At 52.9% G+C, this 14,949-nt stretch overlaps 1 protein-coding gene across 1 annotated transcript; it reads right to left on the bottom strand.

Annotated features, from left to right (window-relative positions):
- Positions 1-5,130: 5,130 nt before the first annotated feature.
- En2 (engrailed homeobox 2) lies at positions 5,131-10,885 on the bottom strand. The gene is made up of 2 exons (XM_050119936.1): positions 10,109-10,885; positions 5,131-7,101 (listed from the first exon to the last, which is right to left on the bottom strand). The coding sequence occupies exons 1-2, from the start codon at positions 10,767-10,769 to the stop codon at positions 6,785-6,787; spliced, it is 978 nt and encodes a 325-aa protein (XP_049975893.1). The 5' UTR covers positions 10,770-10,885; the 3' UTR covers positions 5,131-6,784.
- Between the last annotated feature and the right edge of the window lie 4,064 nt (positions 10,886-14,949).

The raw sequence follows: 14,949 nt of genomic DNA, 5'->3' as shown, positions 1-14,949 counted from the left end.
GAGATGGGAAGCGATGCTTGCCCGCTACAAAAACAAAGAAAACAATAGCAGTTTCCTGGAGTGTGGGGAAGCAGCGTTTCTGGAAAGTGCTGGAAAGTCCTGCCATGTTCCCTTACTCCGGTCATTGCCCTACTTTCTATGACCAGGTAAATTTTCCTTTTTCCTTTATTGTTTTTTCTTCTCTCCTTTTCTTTCTCCTCCCTTCCCCTCCCCCTTTTCCTCTCTCTTCCTCTCCCTCTCCCTGTATGAGTTTTATTGACTAGATCAGACTGCCCTGGAACATGTCTCCCCTAGCTATTACATCTTCTATCCCCTCTCTACGTTTGCCTAAACAACTGCACAGATGTCATGCTGCTTAGCAGAAGCAAGCAAAATGTGGGTGCCTGAAGCCCTGAGACACCTGCGCTGGGAGGGCGCAGCTGGGAGGAAACCCAGGGACTCAGCAGCAGAGGAGAGTAAGCCGGTAAGCCTCCCTGCTTGCTGAGCCTATTCAGCACCAGGCCTTTGTGCTCATTAGCTCACAAAAAGCCCTTGCAGGAAACTCATTAGGTAAATGTTCTTTCTGTTTGAAAAAGAATGACTTCACTCCCAGGGAGTCTATAACACACTAGCTCAGAAAGTAAATGGCAGAGTTAGGGTTTGAACACAGGACTATCTGCTGTCAAAACTCGGGGCTAGGAGTGTAGCTCAGTGGCAGAGCACTTGTACAACACACACACGCACACACACACACGGGGTGGGGGGATTCTTAGTCCCTGACTTCGAAACAGCAACAACAAAGTCACAGTAAAACAAACAAAATTCGGGTGTTTTCCACTGAACTTCCTTTCTTAAAACACTACAGGCTTGACAGAAGTATTTGCATGAAAAACACAGAACCAAGTAGATCCCCAGACCATTTGTGAGAGACTGTAAGCCTCCTGGCAGGCTGAAACACAACTCTCAGTCTTACGCTTTCTCTGTAGGCTCTAGTCCTTCCCTATATGAAAAAAACGCCAGCGTGAATGCATCTCCATCATTTCACTTGGAGGGTCCCAATTCTCACCGGGAGGTTTTAGCCTGGAAACCACCAGGAGACTGTGCTGTGAAGGAATGCCTTACCCTTGGACCTTCCAGGTGCTCAGACCTCAGTGGCGCAGAGACTGAAGGTAAGGCAGGGGTGGAAAAGGAAAGTGGGAAGCTAGAGGCAAGGAACGGTTCCCCTTTGCCTTTTTTTTTTTTTATTAGCTCCGGAGGTGAGCAGTAATAACGATTTCACAGCATTGTGGGTATTTACAAGTGTGTTTGATGTCACCACAGAAGTATACACGGGAAACTGGTTAAGATGGTGAATGTCGTCATTTTACTACAATAAAAAATCGTGGGGGCCCATAGTAATAGCGATGTGGTTGGCAGGAGCTGAATTCTGCAAAGAGCAGATAGTGGTGCCCTGTCTCTTAACACCTAAATATAATGGAACTCCAGCTTCCTTAATTTGATGTATTGCTGTTTCTGAGTTCAAAACCAGGAGACAAGTTTTGATCTAGAGGAGAAACCCAGATGCGAAATCCTGGGCACCGAGGGATGTCCTAGCGACCCGCGGGGAAGCGGGCAGTCGCAACAGGAGGGGCAGACGCTTCTTGTGCTGCAGCTGGGGCCTGTGACTATCCATCCAAGGAGGAGAGAAAAGAGAAAAGGAAGTTAGTAGAGGGGGTAGAGGTTGGGGAAAGGAGGAGGGCAAGCCACGGTGACAGAGCCTGACAGCCCCCGCCCAGACAAAGGACTTGGCGGGAGGCGAGAACCCCAAAGCGCCAGCTGAAAGGAGAGAAGCCGGCCCCTTCCGCAGGCAGAGCGCTGGGACCACGCGGCCAAGTTTCACGTCTGGACAGATGGGTCAAACAACAAGCAGCGACCGGGCGGGTTTTTTTTTCCCCAGACGGTCCTGCAGTGACTAAACAAGGGCGCCCACCTTTCTTAGCCCCCACAGAGGATCCGAGGTTGGATGGGACCTGGCTCTTCCTGCCGGAGCTGCTCATCTAACCCCCTCTCTAAAGAACCGGTGGCGCGGGGCACGACAGCCACGCAGGCCCACTGGGCTTTTGGCTCCTCATTCCTCTGTGTCTTGGGGGTGGGGACAGGGGGGAAGGACTCTCTGGGATGCCTTCCAGGCTGAGGGGGTAAAAAGGCAGCCGGGAGGCAGATCTCTCTCCAACACTCTTTGTTTCTACTCCAGGCGCTGCGCGGGACTCAGCCCTGGAGGGGGCGGGACCCGAAGTTCTGCTTTCCCAGAAAACCTCCCTGGTGTTGCCCCCCCCCCCCCACTACCACCACAGATGGTCCCTAGGGCCAGAAGAAATCCTGCCTAGCCCCAGGAGTTGCTTAGGTCTTGCTTGGGTCTAGGCCTGAATCTTATCCCGAGCTCACAACTAAGCAGTCTTTCCAGCAGAACTCTGCTCCTAATGGGGGCGCCCCAAAATTCATCATTTGAGGGCACTGGGCCTCAGCCGAAGAGCCGGAAGTCTTACTGGCGGCCAGGACGAGGCCGTGCCACCACTAACAACAGTAACGCCATCCTCAGTTTTCTTGCTGGCAAAAGCAAAGCACAGGCCCACCACACTTGATTAAATCATATAATTAGGACCGACTTTAATGAATATTATTACATTTCCGGCGATTTCAAGAATGCCCTTTTCTTTTCCGTGGACAGGCAGCATAGCATAATTGAGGTATTTGAGGTTATTAATAAAAACAGCCATGGTCTACTCAGGGTTCCAGCCGCGCAATTGTGAGTCGGTATGGGCTTTGCTTGCAAATGTGCTCGCCAGCACTCCCCACCACGCCGGCGCTGCCCTAGAGTCCGAGAAACCCAAGGCTGAACCCCTCTGTGGCTCCCTGCCTCCCCTACTTCCAGGCCTAGATACAGCTAATCTTCCTCAGGGATGAAACCAAGGCCCAAAGAAGAGGTTTCCAGCCCCGAGGCCCAGCGTGGGGAGCTCAGGGGTTGGGGTAGATCGGTCTCGGGAGGGTGATTTCTGCCTCGCTGGCGCAGTGCACGCCTTCAGGGGTGGTACAGTAGCCTTGTGTCTGCGTCAGTCCGTATTAACCTCTCAGTGAGAGGCGGCTCCCCCTGGCAGATAGTAGTTTTCGGTGGAGCCGGGACTCTCCTGAGGGCTCTCAGGGTAGGGCCCGTAAAGGTCGGATATTAAACTAGCAGGAGACTAGAAAGACTTTTAACAGAGGCCTGCCAAAACCTCTGCCTTCCAGCCTGCTTGGGCTGACAGTTCGCAAACATAGGGCCTGGGTATTTGTTATGTGCACCAGTTAGACCCGTGTCAAGCGGCCAGAGTCCCCTTACTTTTAAAGTCTTGACCTCTCAAGAAAAAAAAAAAAAAAAAAACAGAACTGGAACTCTGTGAGATCAAGCTGGGGTCCACCTTCGAGTCTTCTTCCTCCTGCTTAAAAGGAAGCTGGTGCCAGGTCCACACTGGATTGCCTTTGGGCAGAGTTGACCCCTAGGTTCTGACGACAGTGTGGGACAGTGTGGGACCCCAGCGCCAGGTCAGACTAGTGTGAGTGTCAGGCTGGGCCTTTTCAGTCAGCACCATTGCTGGGGGCCAACTGGTTGGGCCTACAGGTCTCACAGCTCTCTGTGGGTTGACTGCTCCCCTCCTCTCAGTGACTTGTGGAGAACCATAGTAGCAGATTTGGGGTGAGACTGAGACGTGCCAAGGCCAGGCGCAGGAGAGCGATTGAGATCCAAAAGGAAAGTGTTTCTTCACAAAGGAACTTGCCTCTCCTACTTGGGATTCCCACCTTCTGCAGGGTGATCTAGCCAGGTCCCAGTGTCTGGCACCCTCAGGCTCCAGAGTCTGTGGTCGGTGTCCACCTCCAAAGCACACAACACTATTGAGGCTGGGTCAGAATCTGGGGATTTGCCTTGCGCTCCGGCTGTGGGAATTGTTTCTTCTGCTTGCCCCAGGTGAGAAAGCAAGGCTGGCCCGGTGGGGCAAAGGCTCCACGTTAGTCGCCAGCTCTGGCAACTTACATTTGAAGAAAAGGAAGAAAGCAACATGCACCAGAGCAAGTCGTAACCCAAGGATCTGAAGGCCCTTTTAGCTCAGTCCCCTATCACAGACAAAACAAAGTTTAAAGTTCCAAAATTTTGGCATTATTGGCAGGCTGGTGTCTGCTTGGCTGCCTGTGGGACCTGGGAGCTCATTACCTTATGTCCTCCCCAACCAGTGTTAGGATTTGAAAATAGATGGATGTTGTTATGTTCTTATTAAAATGAGGGAGGCCAACAGATTAAGGTAAATTGTGCCAGTGTTTTGAAGCTAAACCCTCAGAGGTGTGTGTGCTCCTAGGGAGTGGCATGGAGGCTTTTGGTGCCCCCACAGTGGAGGGTCCCTTGAGTGGCAGGAGCTGTGATCCAGCCTCTGCTTGGGAATTTCTGATGGCCCAGTGGCCAGTGCACTGAAACTGCCTAGATCACCCTTGGCAACAAACAAACCTTGACACTGAGTTTCTCTTCTTGGGAAAAACAAAGCAACTTTCTTTCAAGCCAAGAAAGTTTGGGAATACAGCAGTTTAGTTTCATGAAGTGCAGAAGACTCTTGCTTTTGAGTCAGCCAGTCCATAGCCCATCTGAATCCAGAAATGAAGTAAGTCCTTTGCTTTGGGGGTTGGAGGTGGGGGAAACAAAACTAGCATTCAGGGAAATAAGAGTATCTCTGGAAGAGCACAAATTCTTTCACCCAGCCCATGCAGTGGGCACTGGCATCCAGCCTGCATACAGTGGGGAGGGGGTGGGGGAGACCTGTTAGATTTTCTTAGTGGAGACAGATACTCCTGTGAGTGGAAGCAGCATGCTTTGATTCATTCCTCCTGGAGATCAAATGGGGACAGAAATGACTTCCTCTCTTCTGTGCTTACATGCTGGATATTCCAAGGTCAGTATTTAGAAAAACCATCTTCTCTTATTGCAAGGGTAGGTGCTGCACCTGGGCACTGGGGAGACCTGGGGTGGTTCCTGAGCTCAGACACGGACGTGGAAAAAGTCCACCTTCCACTGCCAACATTTTATAATAAAGAGTCACTTTTTTTTATTTAACGTAACTTTCAAGAATTTAAACACACAAAAATGCACGGGTGGGAATGTTCACAATTTTGATAACCACACTTGTAAGTAGGGAACATTCATCCATTTCTTATAAGATTATAAATATTTCATACTGTAAAATGCACATCTTATAAACTTAAAAAAGGACAGATTTGCTTCCTGCTAAAAGGCATGTCGTTTCACCGATTCCCAAGCAGCAAATGGTTGTTCACAGACTTTTAAATTACAACTTTTTTTTTATAACTTCCTTTTCAGAAGGTTGGCACTAATATGTACAAAGTGAAAGTATTGGCGCAGTGAAATAAAGAGGTTTAAGGCAAAGAGAGAAATCCACCGTCAGTCCTCAGCAGGCAGCTTGACTCCCAGCTCAGCCGAGAACACCCCTGGGCCATTGCCCTGGCCCCAGGTGGACATTTGGACACCTTTTCCCATACACTAAACAGAAGACAGTGTGGAGTTATATATAATGTGTTTACTTATATATATATATATGTACTTGGTGAGGGATATATTGAATATATTTAATTTACACAGTACCACACCTTCAAAAATAAAATGTATATCTTCTTTTAAAAAAACAAAAAAAGACAGAAAGTGATAAGAAATGATTATTTACACACTTTCTCTAGATTCAGGAGGGTTCCGAGTTCCTTTGAAAGTCAAGGTAGCTGCAAGCTCCAGAACCCCAGCTTCACACAGGCCTGGGGTGTGCGTGCACATGCATACACGAGTATGTACACATACATGTATTCACCACTCAAAAATAAGTGGGGGGAAAAAGGAAAAAAAAAAGGAAAGGAAGACGTACCAACTCGCTCTGCCAGGCCCCCCAAGCTGACCTGGTGGGATTTTTGGGTCAGGGCTAGCTGACGTGGCAGCACAGCAGCAAGCCTTGAAGCCTCAGGTCAACTTCCCCGTCTTCCTATATCCCAAGCACTCCCCACAGTGTCCAAGGCAGGAGAGTTGGTGCTGGCAGGTCGCCACCGGGCTGTGGCGGGACAGGGGTCAGCGACACAAAAGCAGACACATGGTGGTGGCCAGTTGGGGCCTCTGAGGTGGTTGGGATGAGAGGCAGTAGGAGACATCTGGAGAGGTGCCTGGAGAGCTGGGGGCTTTGTAGGACCTCAGCCAAGGAAATGCATCCTCTTTCCCCACTGAAGTCCAGAGCTCTCCACCGCCAAGCTGACAAGTCCTACAGAGTTCGCCAAGCCAGCACAAAGCAAGCGGCAGAGCCCACCGACCAAATAGGAGCTATTTATTCGGTTCACAATCCTGTGAAATGCAGCAATAAAAATCTTTGGACTTTAGCAAGTTGTTTTAATTTTTTTCTTTCAAAAAAAAGTGTTGAAAAAGTGTCCGATGTCCCATAATGGGGGATTAAAAAAGAAAAAGAAAAAGCTGAAACCCTAAACAGCCCCTTTTGCAGAAAGAATAATAATAACATAAAATTAGCATAACCTCTTAAACACAAAAAACTCAAAAAATATTTTATAGTCGAATATTTTGGGTTTTACACCGCCTGTAAATTATATGTACATAGATAATTTTAGAACCACAGCTAATACACGGGATTTTCACAGATAATGCTGGTATAATCTTTATACACTGGCCCTTTGTTCACGGTTTTTAAATTATTGCATTGTTTCGCGCGGCCCTAGATGGCCGGCCCGCCCCGCCCTGCTCGCCCTACTCGCTGTCCGACTTGCCCTCCTTGGCGGTGGTGGAGTGGTTGTACAGGCCCTGTGCCATGAGGTGCACCGCCAGAGTGTTCTTGTTGCCCGTGGCTTTCTTGATTTTGGCCCGCTTATTCTGGAACCAGATCTTGATCTGCGACTCGTTGAGGCTAAGCTCCTGCGCCAGAGTCTGGCGCCGCTGCTCTGTCAGGTACCTGTTGGTCTGAAACTCAGCCTTGAGCCTCTGCAGCTGCTCCGCAGTGAAGGCCGTGCGAGGCCGCTTGTCCTCTTTGTTCGGGTTCTTCTTCTTTGGTTTTCGGGACCTGGGACCTGTAGAAGAGGGCAGAAGTTACTGGTTGTTGGAGCAGCCTACCGCTTATAGGAAGCCCCATCAGCCAAGGTTGAGAGGTTCCAGAGACTCCGAAGAAAGATGATGCGCTCAAGGCACACAAGGCTGAACAAGGTGGTGTGTGTGTGTGTGTGTGTGTGTGTGTGTAGGGGTGGTGGTGGAAATGAAGTGGATTGGCAGATTTAGCTAAAAGGTCGGTAGACCCTAGTAAAAACTGACTGAAGAAGGAATGCCCAACCAAAAACTTTCTGGCCTTGTTTGTGTTTGTTGCCCCTGCCCCAGCAAAGAGAACCGGGTAGGTGAGAGGAGAAGGAGATGGTGTAAGATTGAAGAAGAGGGTAGGCGAGTCAGTCAGGGGCGATCCTCCCTACACACCCTTGGCAGGGTGCCATAGTAGGTTCGCAAAGAGGGTTCAGGGCTGAGTCACCACACCTGAGTCCTCTCTTGTGCAGCCTGGTGAGCCCAAGTTCAGTGTTTCCTTGAAGGACTCCAATGCAGCACCACCTCTTTAGCTGAGAGCCTCTGGCATCTTCAGTCTCTCTGTCCAAGAGAGGGACCTGGTTCCTGCCAGGGTGCTGACCATGGTGGCTTTTCCCTCTCAGCTCCCACCACAGGCCTGGGGTTGCTTCATTAAAAACCACCCAACTGACCTTGGGCAAGAACACAAAGTGACCCTCACAAAGCTTCCTCACGAAGGGTTCCACAACTGTTCCCACCCCTTTCTCCCTGTGGAGTTGCTAGTGTTTGAGGCAAGTGTGGAGGGTGGTAGGGTCCCAGGATCTAGTCATCCGAGGGAAAGGGTAAAGGGTTAAAAGTGTTGCGGTAGAGGGTTCTCTTTGTAGGGGTCAGAAGGTACACAGAGTGCGGGAAAGGTCAGCCAGGCCACAGGCTAGAAGCAGAGACCTTCTTTCTGGTTCTTCCTCTGCAAGGATCTTGAATCAACTTTCCAGGCGACTTGCCGTCCTTCGATCGAGGCCCCTTCCGCTTGAAGCGGAAGAGGGTGGAGAGGGCCGGATCCTCCCCTTTCAGGGCCTGGGACTCGCTGTTCTGCCCTGCGCTGCGGGGGTGACTTCGGGAACAGACTGTGTGGTACCCGGCTCCTCCACCAGCTGCCCAGAGCGGTACCCATCCGGGCAGCAGGGGCAGCCGACCTAGCAAGAGCGGGTGAGGACTCCCTCACCTCTAGCCAAGTGGGATCTCATCAAGGGGCAAGCCTAAAAGGGTCTGTGGATACCAGAGGAGATCCAGGGAGGGGCAGATACAACTCCTCATGTTTTGGGTGTACCCATAGTCACACACCTGCCTCCCCACATGGTCACCTTCACATCCATGGTGAAGGCAAGGAAACACGGGCTTGGAGCCCTTGGACCTGGCTCTCACCCTGCCAGTGAGGCTTCTAGGGTCATGGGCGAACCCTGGAACCATCACTGAGCACGGGCGGCTGAGTGTGGAAGAGGCCTGGCCTACTCAGCTCCGACCTCTCACTTCTGGAGCCGATCTCAGACTCCCCTTGTTCCCTCCCCAGGGAAGAACAAGGTCTCTGTGTTCCAGCCTCCTCCACCCTGGGGTTCCTATTCTATAACACACACTCCAGTCTCTGATAATTCTTATTTCAGAGAAAGGACGTCTCCTTAAAACCATACTTTCGGTTCCTCTTTCTGTGAATTCTCTTTTAAAAGGCAAACACTTAGGGAACTCAGGGAAACCGAGACAAACCTCAGCAAGTACCCTTTGCCCTCCTTTCTTTCTTAAACGCCCAGGAAAGAAATATTACTTAAAGGGAAGGGGTTTCGTTAAGCCTATGAAGGCTGCGAGCCGAGCCACGCGGGGCCATGCTGCAGGATCCGCGGGCCGCCACGGCTTGGCGCGGCCGGGACTCGCGCGCGGGCGCTGCCGCACAAAGCCGACCGCAGCTCAAGGCCAGTCGGCTTTGTGAGCCTATATGTTAATTAAATATTAACAAAGGAGGGAGGCGAGAACAATGGAGCAAATTTCAGATCTAGCAACAAAAATTTGGATTTATCAGAAACACACAGGATGCTGCAAGAAGGCAGTCGAGAGCGACACAGTTTTGCTATGAACATGGGTAAAGGACACTCGTAAAATAACTGAAGATGGGGGGGGGGCGTAGTGGGGCCTCACTCAGCTCCCGGACAAATGAAACCCACTGCTAATGGCGCTTCCTGATCACAGACCCGCATCTAATGTAGCGGGTAGTTTCTATGAAGTCTTAAAAAATTATAAACGAATGAACAAAAAATACGTCTCAAACCTCCCCACCGCCTCTTTCTCAGTCTTGGCAGCACCATAGAACCCTTAAAGCTTCCTTTCTGCTAGGGGGATGGTGGCTATGGGATGGCTGCACCTTCTTCAAGTTGCTTCCTGGCAGGATGCTGTGATGTTACTACGTGGTTCGCCAAATAAAGTGACAAAGGGCAAAGCTGTCTCAGTTTTCCCCACTGCCCCGCAGTCCTTCCTCTGCTCCTCCGCAATGGTCGCCCTAGGCCAAGAGTGGAGAACAAGAGCATCCAACTTTGGAATAACCGGCTCTGCGAGGGACTCTGGACCTGAGGGTGGCAGAAAGTTTCCTGGTTCCAGACTTTACAAGTGCGGGGGGGTGGGGGGGCGGCGCTGACTCAGTGCTCACTTCCTGAGGACCGTCCAGCTACCACCATTCCCATTAAACGACTACTGAGGGGCAGGGCATTAATGGCAGCGAGATGTCAGAGAGAGGACAGAGACAGAGACTGAGAGAGAACACAAGATTGCATCTTGCTTCTCCTAAGTCGGTATCCCTAGAACTAGTCCTGCTTCTAGACGCTGCTCTGTCCAGCATGAGTGCCACTGTCGGGGAGAAGTATGCGTCTTTGTGTGTGTGTTCAGGAGAAAATGTGTTTCTTTCCCTCTGTGTATGTTCCCGGAAAGCACCCTCCCCAGTCCCGCGGGTCTCCCCTCAGCGGGTTTGGACACCCGGTCCCACGGGCTCACCTGAAGAAGGCCGGTCAGAGTAGCGGGTGCAGTAGACCCAAGCCGGCCAGAGCATGGGCTGCGCGCCCAGGGTGGCGCTGGCTTGAGAGCTGTCCGAGTCGGAGCTCACCGACAGGTCACCGCCGCCTAAGCCTCGGGCCTTGAGCGCCCCATCCAAGGAACCCCCTGGATCGCCAGTTTTTTTAGCACCGCCGTGCAGCGAAAGTGTCTTGGAACCGCCTTCTCCGTCAGCCGCTGAGTCGCCGCCGCCGGCGGAGAGCGAACCTCCCGCGCTGGCCGCGCACGCTGGGTTCGGTCGGGACTCCCTGGCGCCCGACCCCATGAGCTGTTCGGCTCCGCCGGCGCTGCCGCCACCCTCTGTACCGCCAGCGCCACCTTCGCCGCCTCTTGCTCCGCCCGCACCAGTACAGCACGTCCCCGTGTCCTTTCGGCGACCGAACTCAGGCCGCAGAATGTTATCGATGAAAAAGTTGGTGATGCGGTGCGGATGCTGGTGGTTGCCTGGCGCCTGCAGGACCGCGGGCAGCATCAGAGCCCGCCGACGACCGGTGTCCGAATCGCCCGGGCTGCTACCGCCGCCCAAGCCGCCGCCGGGGCTGGATTCCGGCAGCCTCTGCGCCTCCGCCGCTGCCTCGCTGGGCTTGGAATCATTCTCCTCCATGCTTCACGGAAAATCTTAAACCACCTCTCCACCGGCCCTCCTCCAAAGCAACCTCCGGCCGGTCTGCGGCACACACCGACACCCGCGAACCCCCACCCAGCGGAGTCCCCCAAAGGCGCGAGCGGTGCAGAGCTGGAGTCCTACAGGTCTGCGGGCGCGCTCCTAGCCGAGCCACGTTCGTATCCACGAAGTGCGTTAGCAAATAACCAGACTCTCCCAGCTGGCCAGGACGCGGGGAGATTCAAAGGAGGTAGGTCCCGGTCTCGGCGACGCACCCGGTTTCAGACGGTCACCGCACTCCAGTGGGGACCTAGGACGTCTGTCCGGCTCCACGCTCCTCTCGGTGGCCAGCAGCCTTGGGCTCCGGCGCCGCCGCCTCGGCCACCGCGGGCCAGAGCTGCACGCATGCAGGCAGCGCGCTCCCCGCGCTCAGCGCCGCCTGGGCCCGCTCGGGCCGCCACTGCTCGGCCGTCGCTGCCCGCCTGTCCCGGCCGGCCCTCGAGGCTGCGGGGCGCGAGCGCTCAGCTCGCCCGCCGCCGCCAACATTCACATGGAGGCCCGCGGGCCCGCACTGCGCTCCACCCGCCCCGGGGCTCCCCGCGCCAGGCCGCCGCCCCTCTGCGGGCCGGGGCGCCCCACGGGCGAGCGGCTGCGCCCCCGCTGAGCCCCGCGCAGTACCGCGGCCCGAGCCGCATGGGTGAGGGGCGGGAGGCCGGGCCGGGCTGGGCCTCCCGCGCTCCCTCCCAGTCTGCGCGCCCTCGCCGCCTCCGCCTGCGCGAGGGCTCGGGAAAATTTCAGGCCACTTAGCGCAACCTGAGACACTTTCACTCTGGATTTTTGTTCTTATTTTTAACAGAGCCCCCTCGAGTGACGTCGCAGGCCGGTCTCCTGGACACGTGCCTCGGGCCAATGGCCGCCGCGCCGCGTATCCACGTGATGCGCCGGCGGCAGCTTGGTGACAGGAACCGCCTGCCGCCCCTCCCCCGCCGCCACCTCCCCTCCCCCTCCTTAAAGCGGCCGCTCTCTGGGCTTGGGGCTCCGGAGCCTAAAAGCTAGCCAGATCGGCCGCCGAGTTTTCTGTGCTTGTTTGCACTTCTCCTCGCGGCTTGGAAAACTCAGGAACCTGTGACAGTCTTGCCAGGTCACTGCTACGCCTAAATGGACACGTGCTGGAAGATCGTTATTTTTAACATTCCTATATTGTTTACGGTGGGGAGAGATCCCACAATTCCTTGCACAAAATGCATAAATAAGATTAAATGAGCTGCCGAGATACAAAGGGAGGTTTGTAACCCGCTTTCCTTGCTGGTGGAGGGGAAAATTGTCACTTATATTTGACTTTAGTTACCCAGCAGCATTGAATCGCCAGGCGAGAACGCAGGGTGCTCCTCCTACAGACACCTACTCTCAGCATGCATGCCTGTGCAGGAGGCGCACGCACACGGAAGGATTCCACCCGTGGACAGGGGGTTCCTCAGGAACCTGAACATAGATCTTTACGCCAAAATACAATTTAGTGCTCCATTTAAGGAAGGAGAAATAAAGGAATTTTTTGAGAAGGGTTATAGCGCAATCTTCTATTAGAAAGGAGTGACGACTGCTTAGCCAAATCCTCAAAACCACCCGCAGCAAAAGTGATCCTGTATGCGGCTGTGCTCTCTCTCTCTCTCTCTCTCTCTCTCTCTCTCTCTCTCTCTCTCTCTCACCACCATTAGAGCTCCCCAACCCCTACACTGAGCTAAGGCCACCCATCTCATTACCTTTGTCTTAAAACATTAAGCTGGTTTTGCGGGAAAGCAAGGCTAATTTGAAAGAATAGGAATGCTGTGACAGGGTGGGGGCCCCAATTTGTTTTTCCCTTCTCTTGTCTTTATTCCCCTCTAAACCTCTCTGGCTGCTGAAAGAATGGCCCTTCTCTGTTCTCTCCCTCCCACTTCCCCCAGAGTCCTTCCAATTTGCTTCTCTCCCCACCAAACATACTGGTTACTACAGGCTTGCCTGTCCATTAAAAAAAAGCATTTTTATGGAAATGTATTAACTTTCAGAAAGAGCCAGAAGGGCAACTGAGAGGGCACAGGAGTGCTGGCATAATAATAAACGTCCTCAGACAGCCTGGGATCAGAGGGAGGCCCCAGACTGCCTTTGCTCAGACTCCCTGCCTGGTGGGACACCGCACCTGAACTCCAGGTGGCACCTGTCCTGAGCTGCCAGGTCCTGAGGAAGGGCAAGGATCATGGCCAACAGCACCCAGGCACCGAGGCCTGCCAGGCTATCAGGACTTGTGATCCATTTTTTGGCAGTTGTGTCTGGACTTGGACCCACACCCAGCCTCATTGTGAACCCTGTCTTCCTAGTTTCACCAGAGGCAGTAATTCCCAAAGGCGTCTCTTGGGGAAGTCAGCCCACAGAGACAACTGCCACCAAGACTCATGCTACTGAAGGTGGCCTTGGTCTGGATAGGTGCTGCAGACATACAGAATGTCTAAGTGGAGAAGCCACTTTACATCAGGGTGAAGGGTGTGTCTTTCCCTGTCTCTATTCTTCTTGTTTAAAGGAGTCCCCAACAACCTTTTTTGTTGTTGATGTTCATGGGTTTTTTGTTCTGTTTGTTTGTTTGTTTTTGAGACAGGATTTCTCTGTGTAACAGCCCGCGTTGTACTGAAACTCATTGAGGGCTGACCTCGAACTTACAGAGATCCACCTGCCTCTCTTCCCAGTACTAATATTAAAGGCAAGCGCCCACCACTGCCACCATTGGGTTTCACCAAAGTTTTTGACTAGGAAAATACCTGGTGGGTCGTTCCTAGTGAGAAGCAGAGCAGGGCAGAGGGAAAGAGATGAGAAAACCTCTTCGTCTACCTGTCTCTACGAACATGGGACAGCCCAAGTGAGTGAAGATGGGAACATCCTATGAACAATTTAATACTCGGGGACTTGAACTATCACCAGCCAGTGAATGAACGCTCTGATTTCTTCTTGTCTCCTAAACCAAATTACATATGGTCTGCTAGAGCTCCGAGATTCCAGCAGACAGTCCAAGTTCATCTTCCTACCTGTCTTATGAAAATGATTAGGCCCTTATCTGATGTCTTGGAAACCTCTGCCTCGAATAGATTGCTCCAGCATTAAATTAGCCAAAGGCGCTGGACTTTGTACTCTTTCCCTTGCACCAAACTCAGATTTAGATCTGAAACATAAACCCTGAAGATCGGCCTTACCCGCAGGACCTAGGCTCTTCCTGGGCCTGGAACAAGCCCAACTAGGCCAAGAACAGAGGTGAGTTCTTAGGTTGCTCCCAGGAAGGGAGGGGCTGAAGGAAGAAGGGAAGATTTTGAAGAAAGGATAGAGAAACCCCAAAACAAATATCGAGGTGGCTATGGGGCTACCCAAAATGAAAACTCCAGAAGTGAGTTATCCTTAAGAATGGGCACCAAGCAAAGGGCGGGGACCCTTTCCAATGGGTGAAGCTGTGGTGAAGGTACATTAAGCCATAGTGCCTTGGGGTTGGGGAAATTCCAAGTGGCACAAATATCAACCCGGATTTCAGGAGGGTTCTACTGTGCTTGGGGGGGGGGTCAGTCTGGGTATTTGCGCCTTCTGGGGAAGGGGCAGGGTGTTTTGAGGGGATGCCTTGAAGGACATGTTTCCAAATAAGCTCTACCCTGAGTCTAAGAAGAGGAGACGCCAGCACCCTGGCTTCCACTCAGCAACTGCGCTGAGCCAGTTCTCCTAGGCTTTCAGTGCCCCCATGGCCGCAGACCTAGGTGATCCATTAGAAGAACCAGCAGCTGCCATCTATCCCTCTGGAAGCGTTTCTGGCGGTTCCAACTTCGGAACACCGTTTCCCTTCTGCATGTACCAGGGACCAGCAGCGGGCCCACAAAGCACCCGCTTACATGGAACGAGGCTAACGGACAAAGAGAGGCCTCCAAGGGCACGAAGGGGAAAGTGGCGCCCACAGAGCAGACTTTGTAACTCCGAAGCTGATTACAATCGAAAGCAGCTGCCCCAAATGCCGGTGCCTGGCTGCGCATCCAGCGTTGCTGCCTTTTTGTTTGGTTGTGTTTTGTTTCCCCCATTTCGGAGAGGAAGCCCTCAGAAGACGACTTTTTCGGCCCTCCTACCACCCCGCACTGCCCTGGCTGCTCTCTGTGATGCCGACACCGCAGGAAATAACGGA

This window comes from Alexandromys fortis, unplaced genomic scaffold, assembly GCF_014885135.2.
Source record: "Alexandromys fortis isolate MF-2015 unplaced genomic scaffold, M_Fortis_MF-2015_v1.1 scaffold_177, whole genome shotgun sequence".
Lineage (NCBI taxonomy): Eukaryota > Metazoa > Chordata > Mammalia > Rodentia > Cricetidae > Alexandromys > Alexandromys fortis.
This window is presented reverse-complemented; position numbering and strand designations above follow the sequence as displayed.

Excerpts from the sequence above, each read along its gene's own strand:
- En2 (XM_050119936.1), bottom strand. The coding sequence starts at position 10,769 with ATGGAGGAGAATGATTCCAAGCCCAGCGAGGCAGCGGCGGAGGCGCAG. Across the intron at positions 7,102-10,108 it reads CTCTGACCGGCCTTCTTCAG|GTCCCAGGTCCCGAAAACCA; the intron begins GTGAGCCCGTGG and ends CCTCTTCTACAG.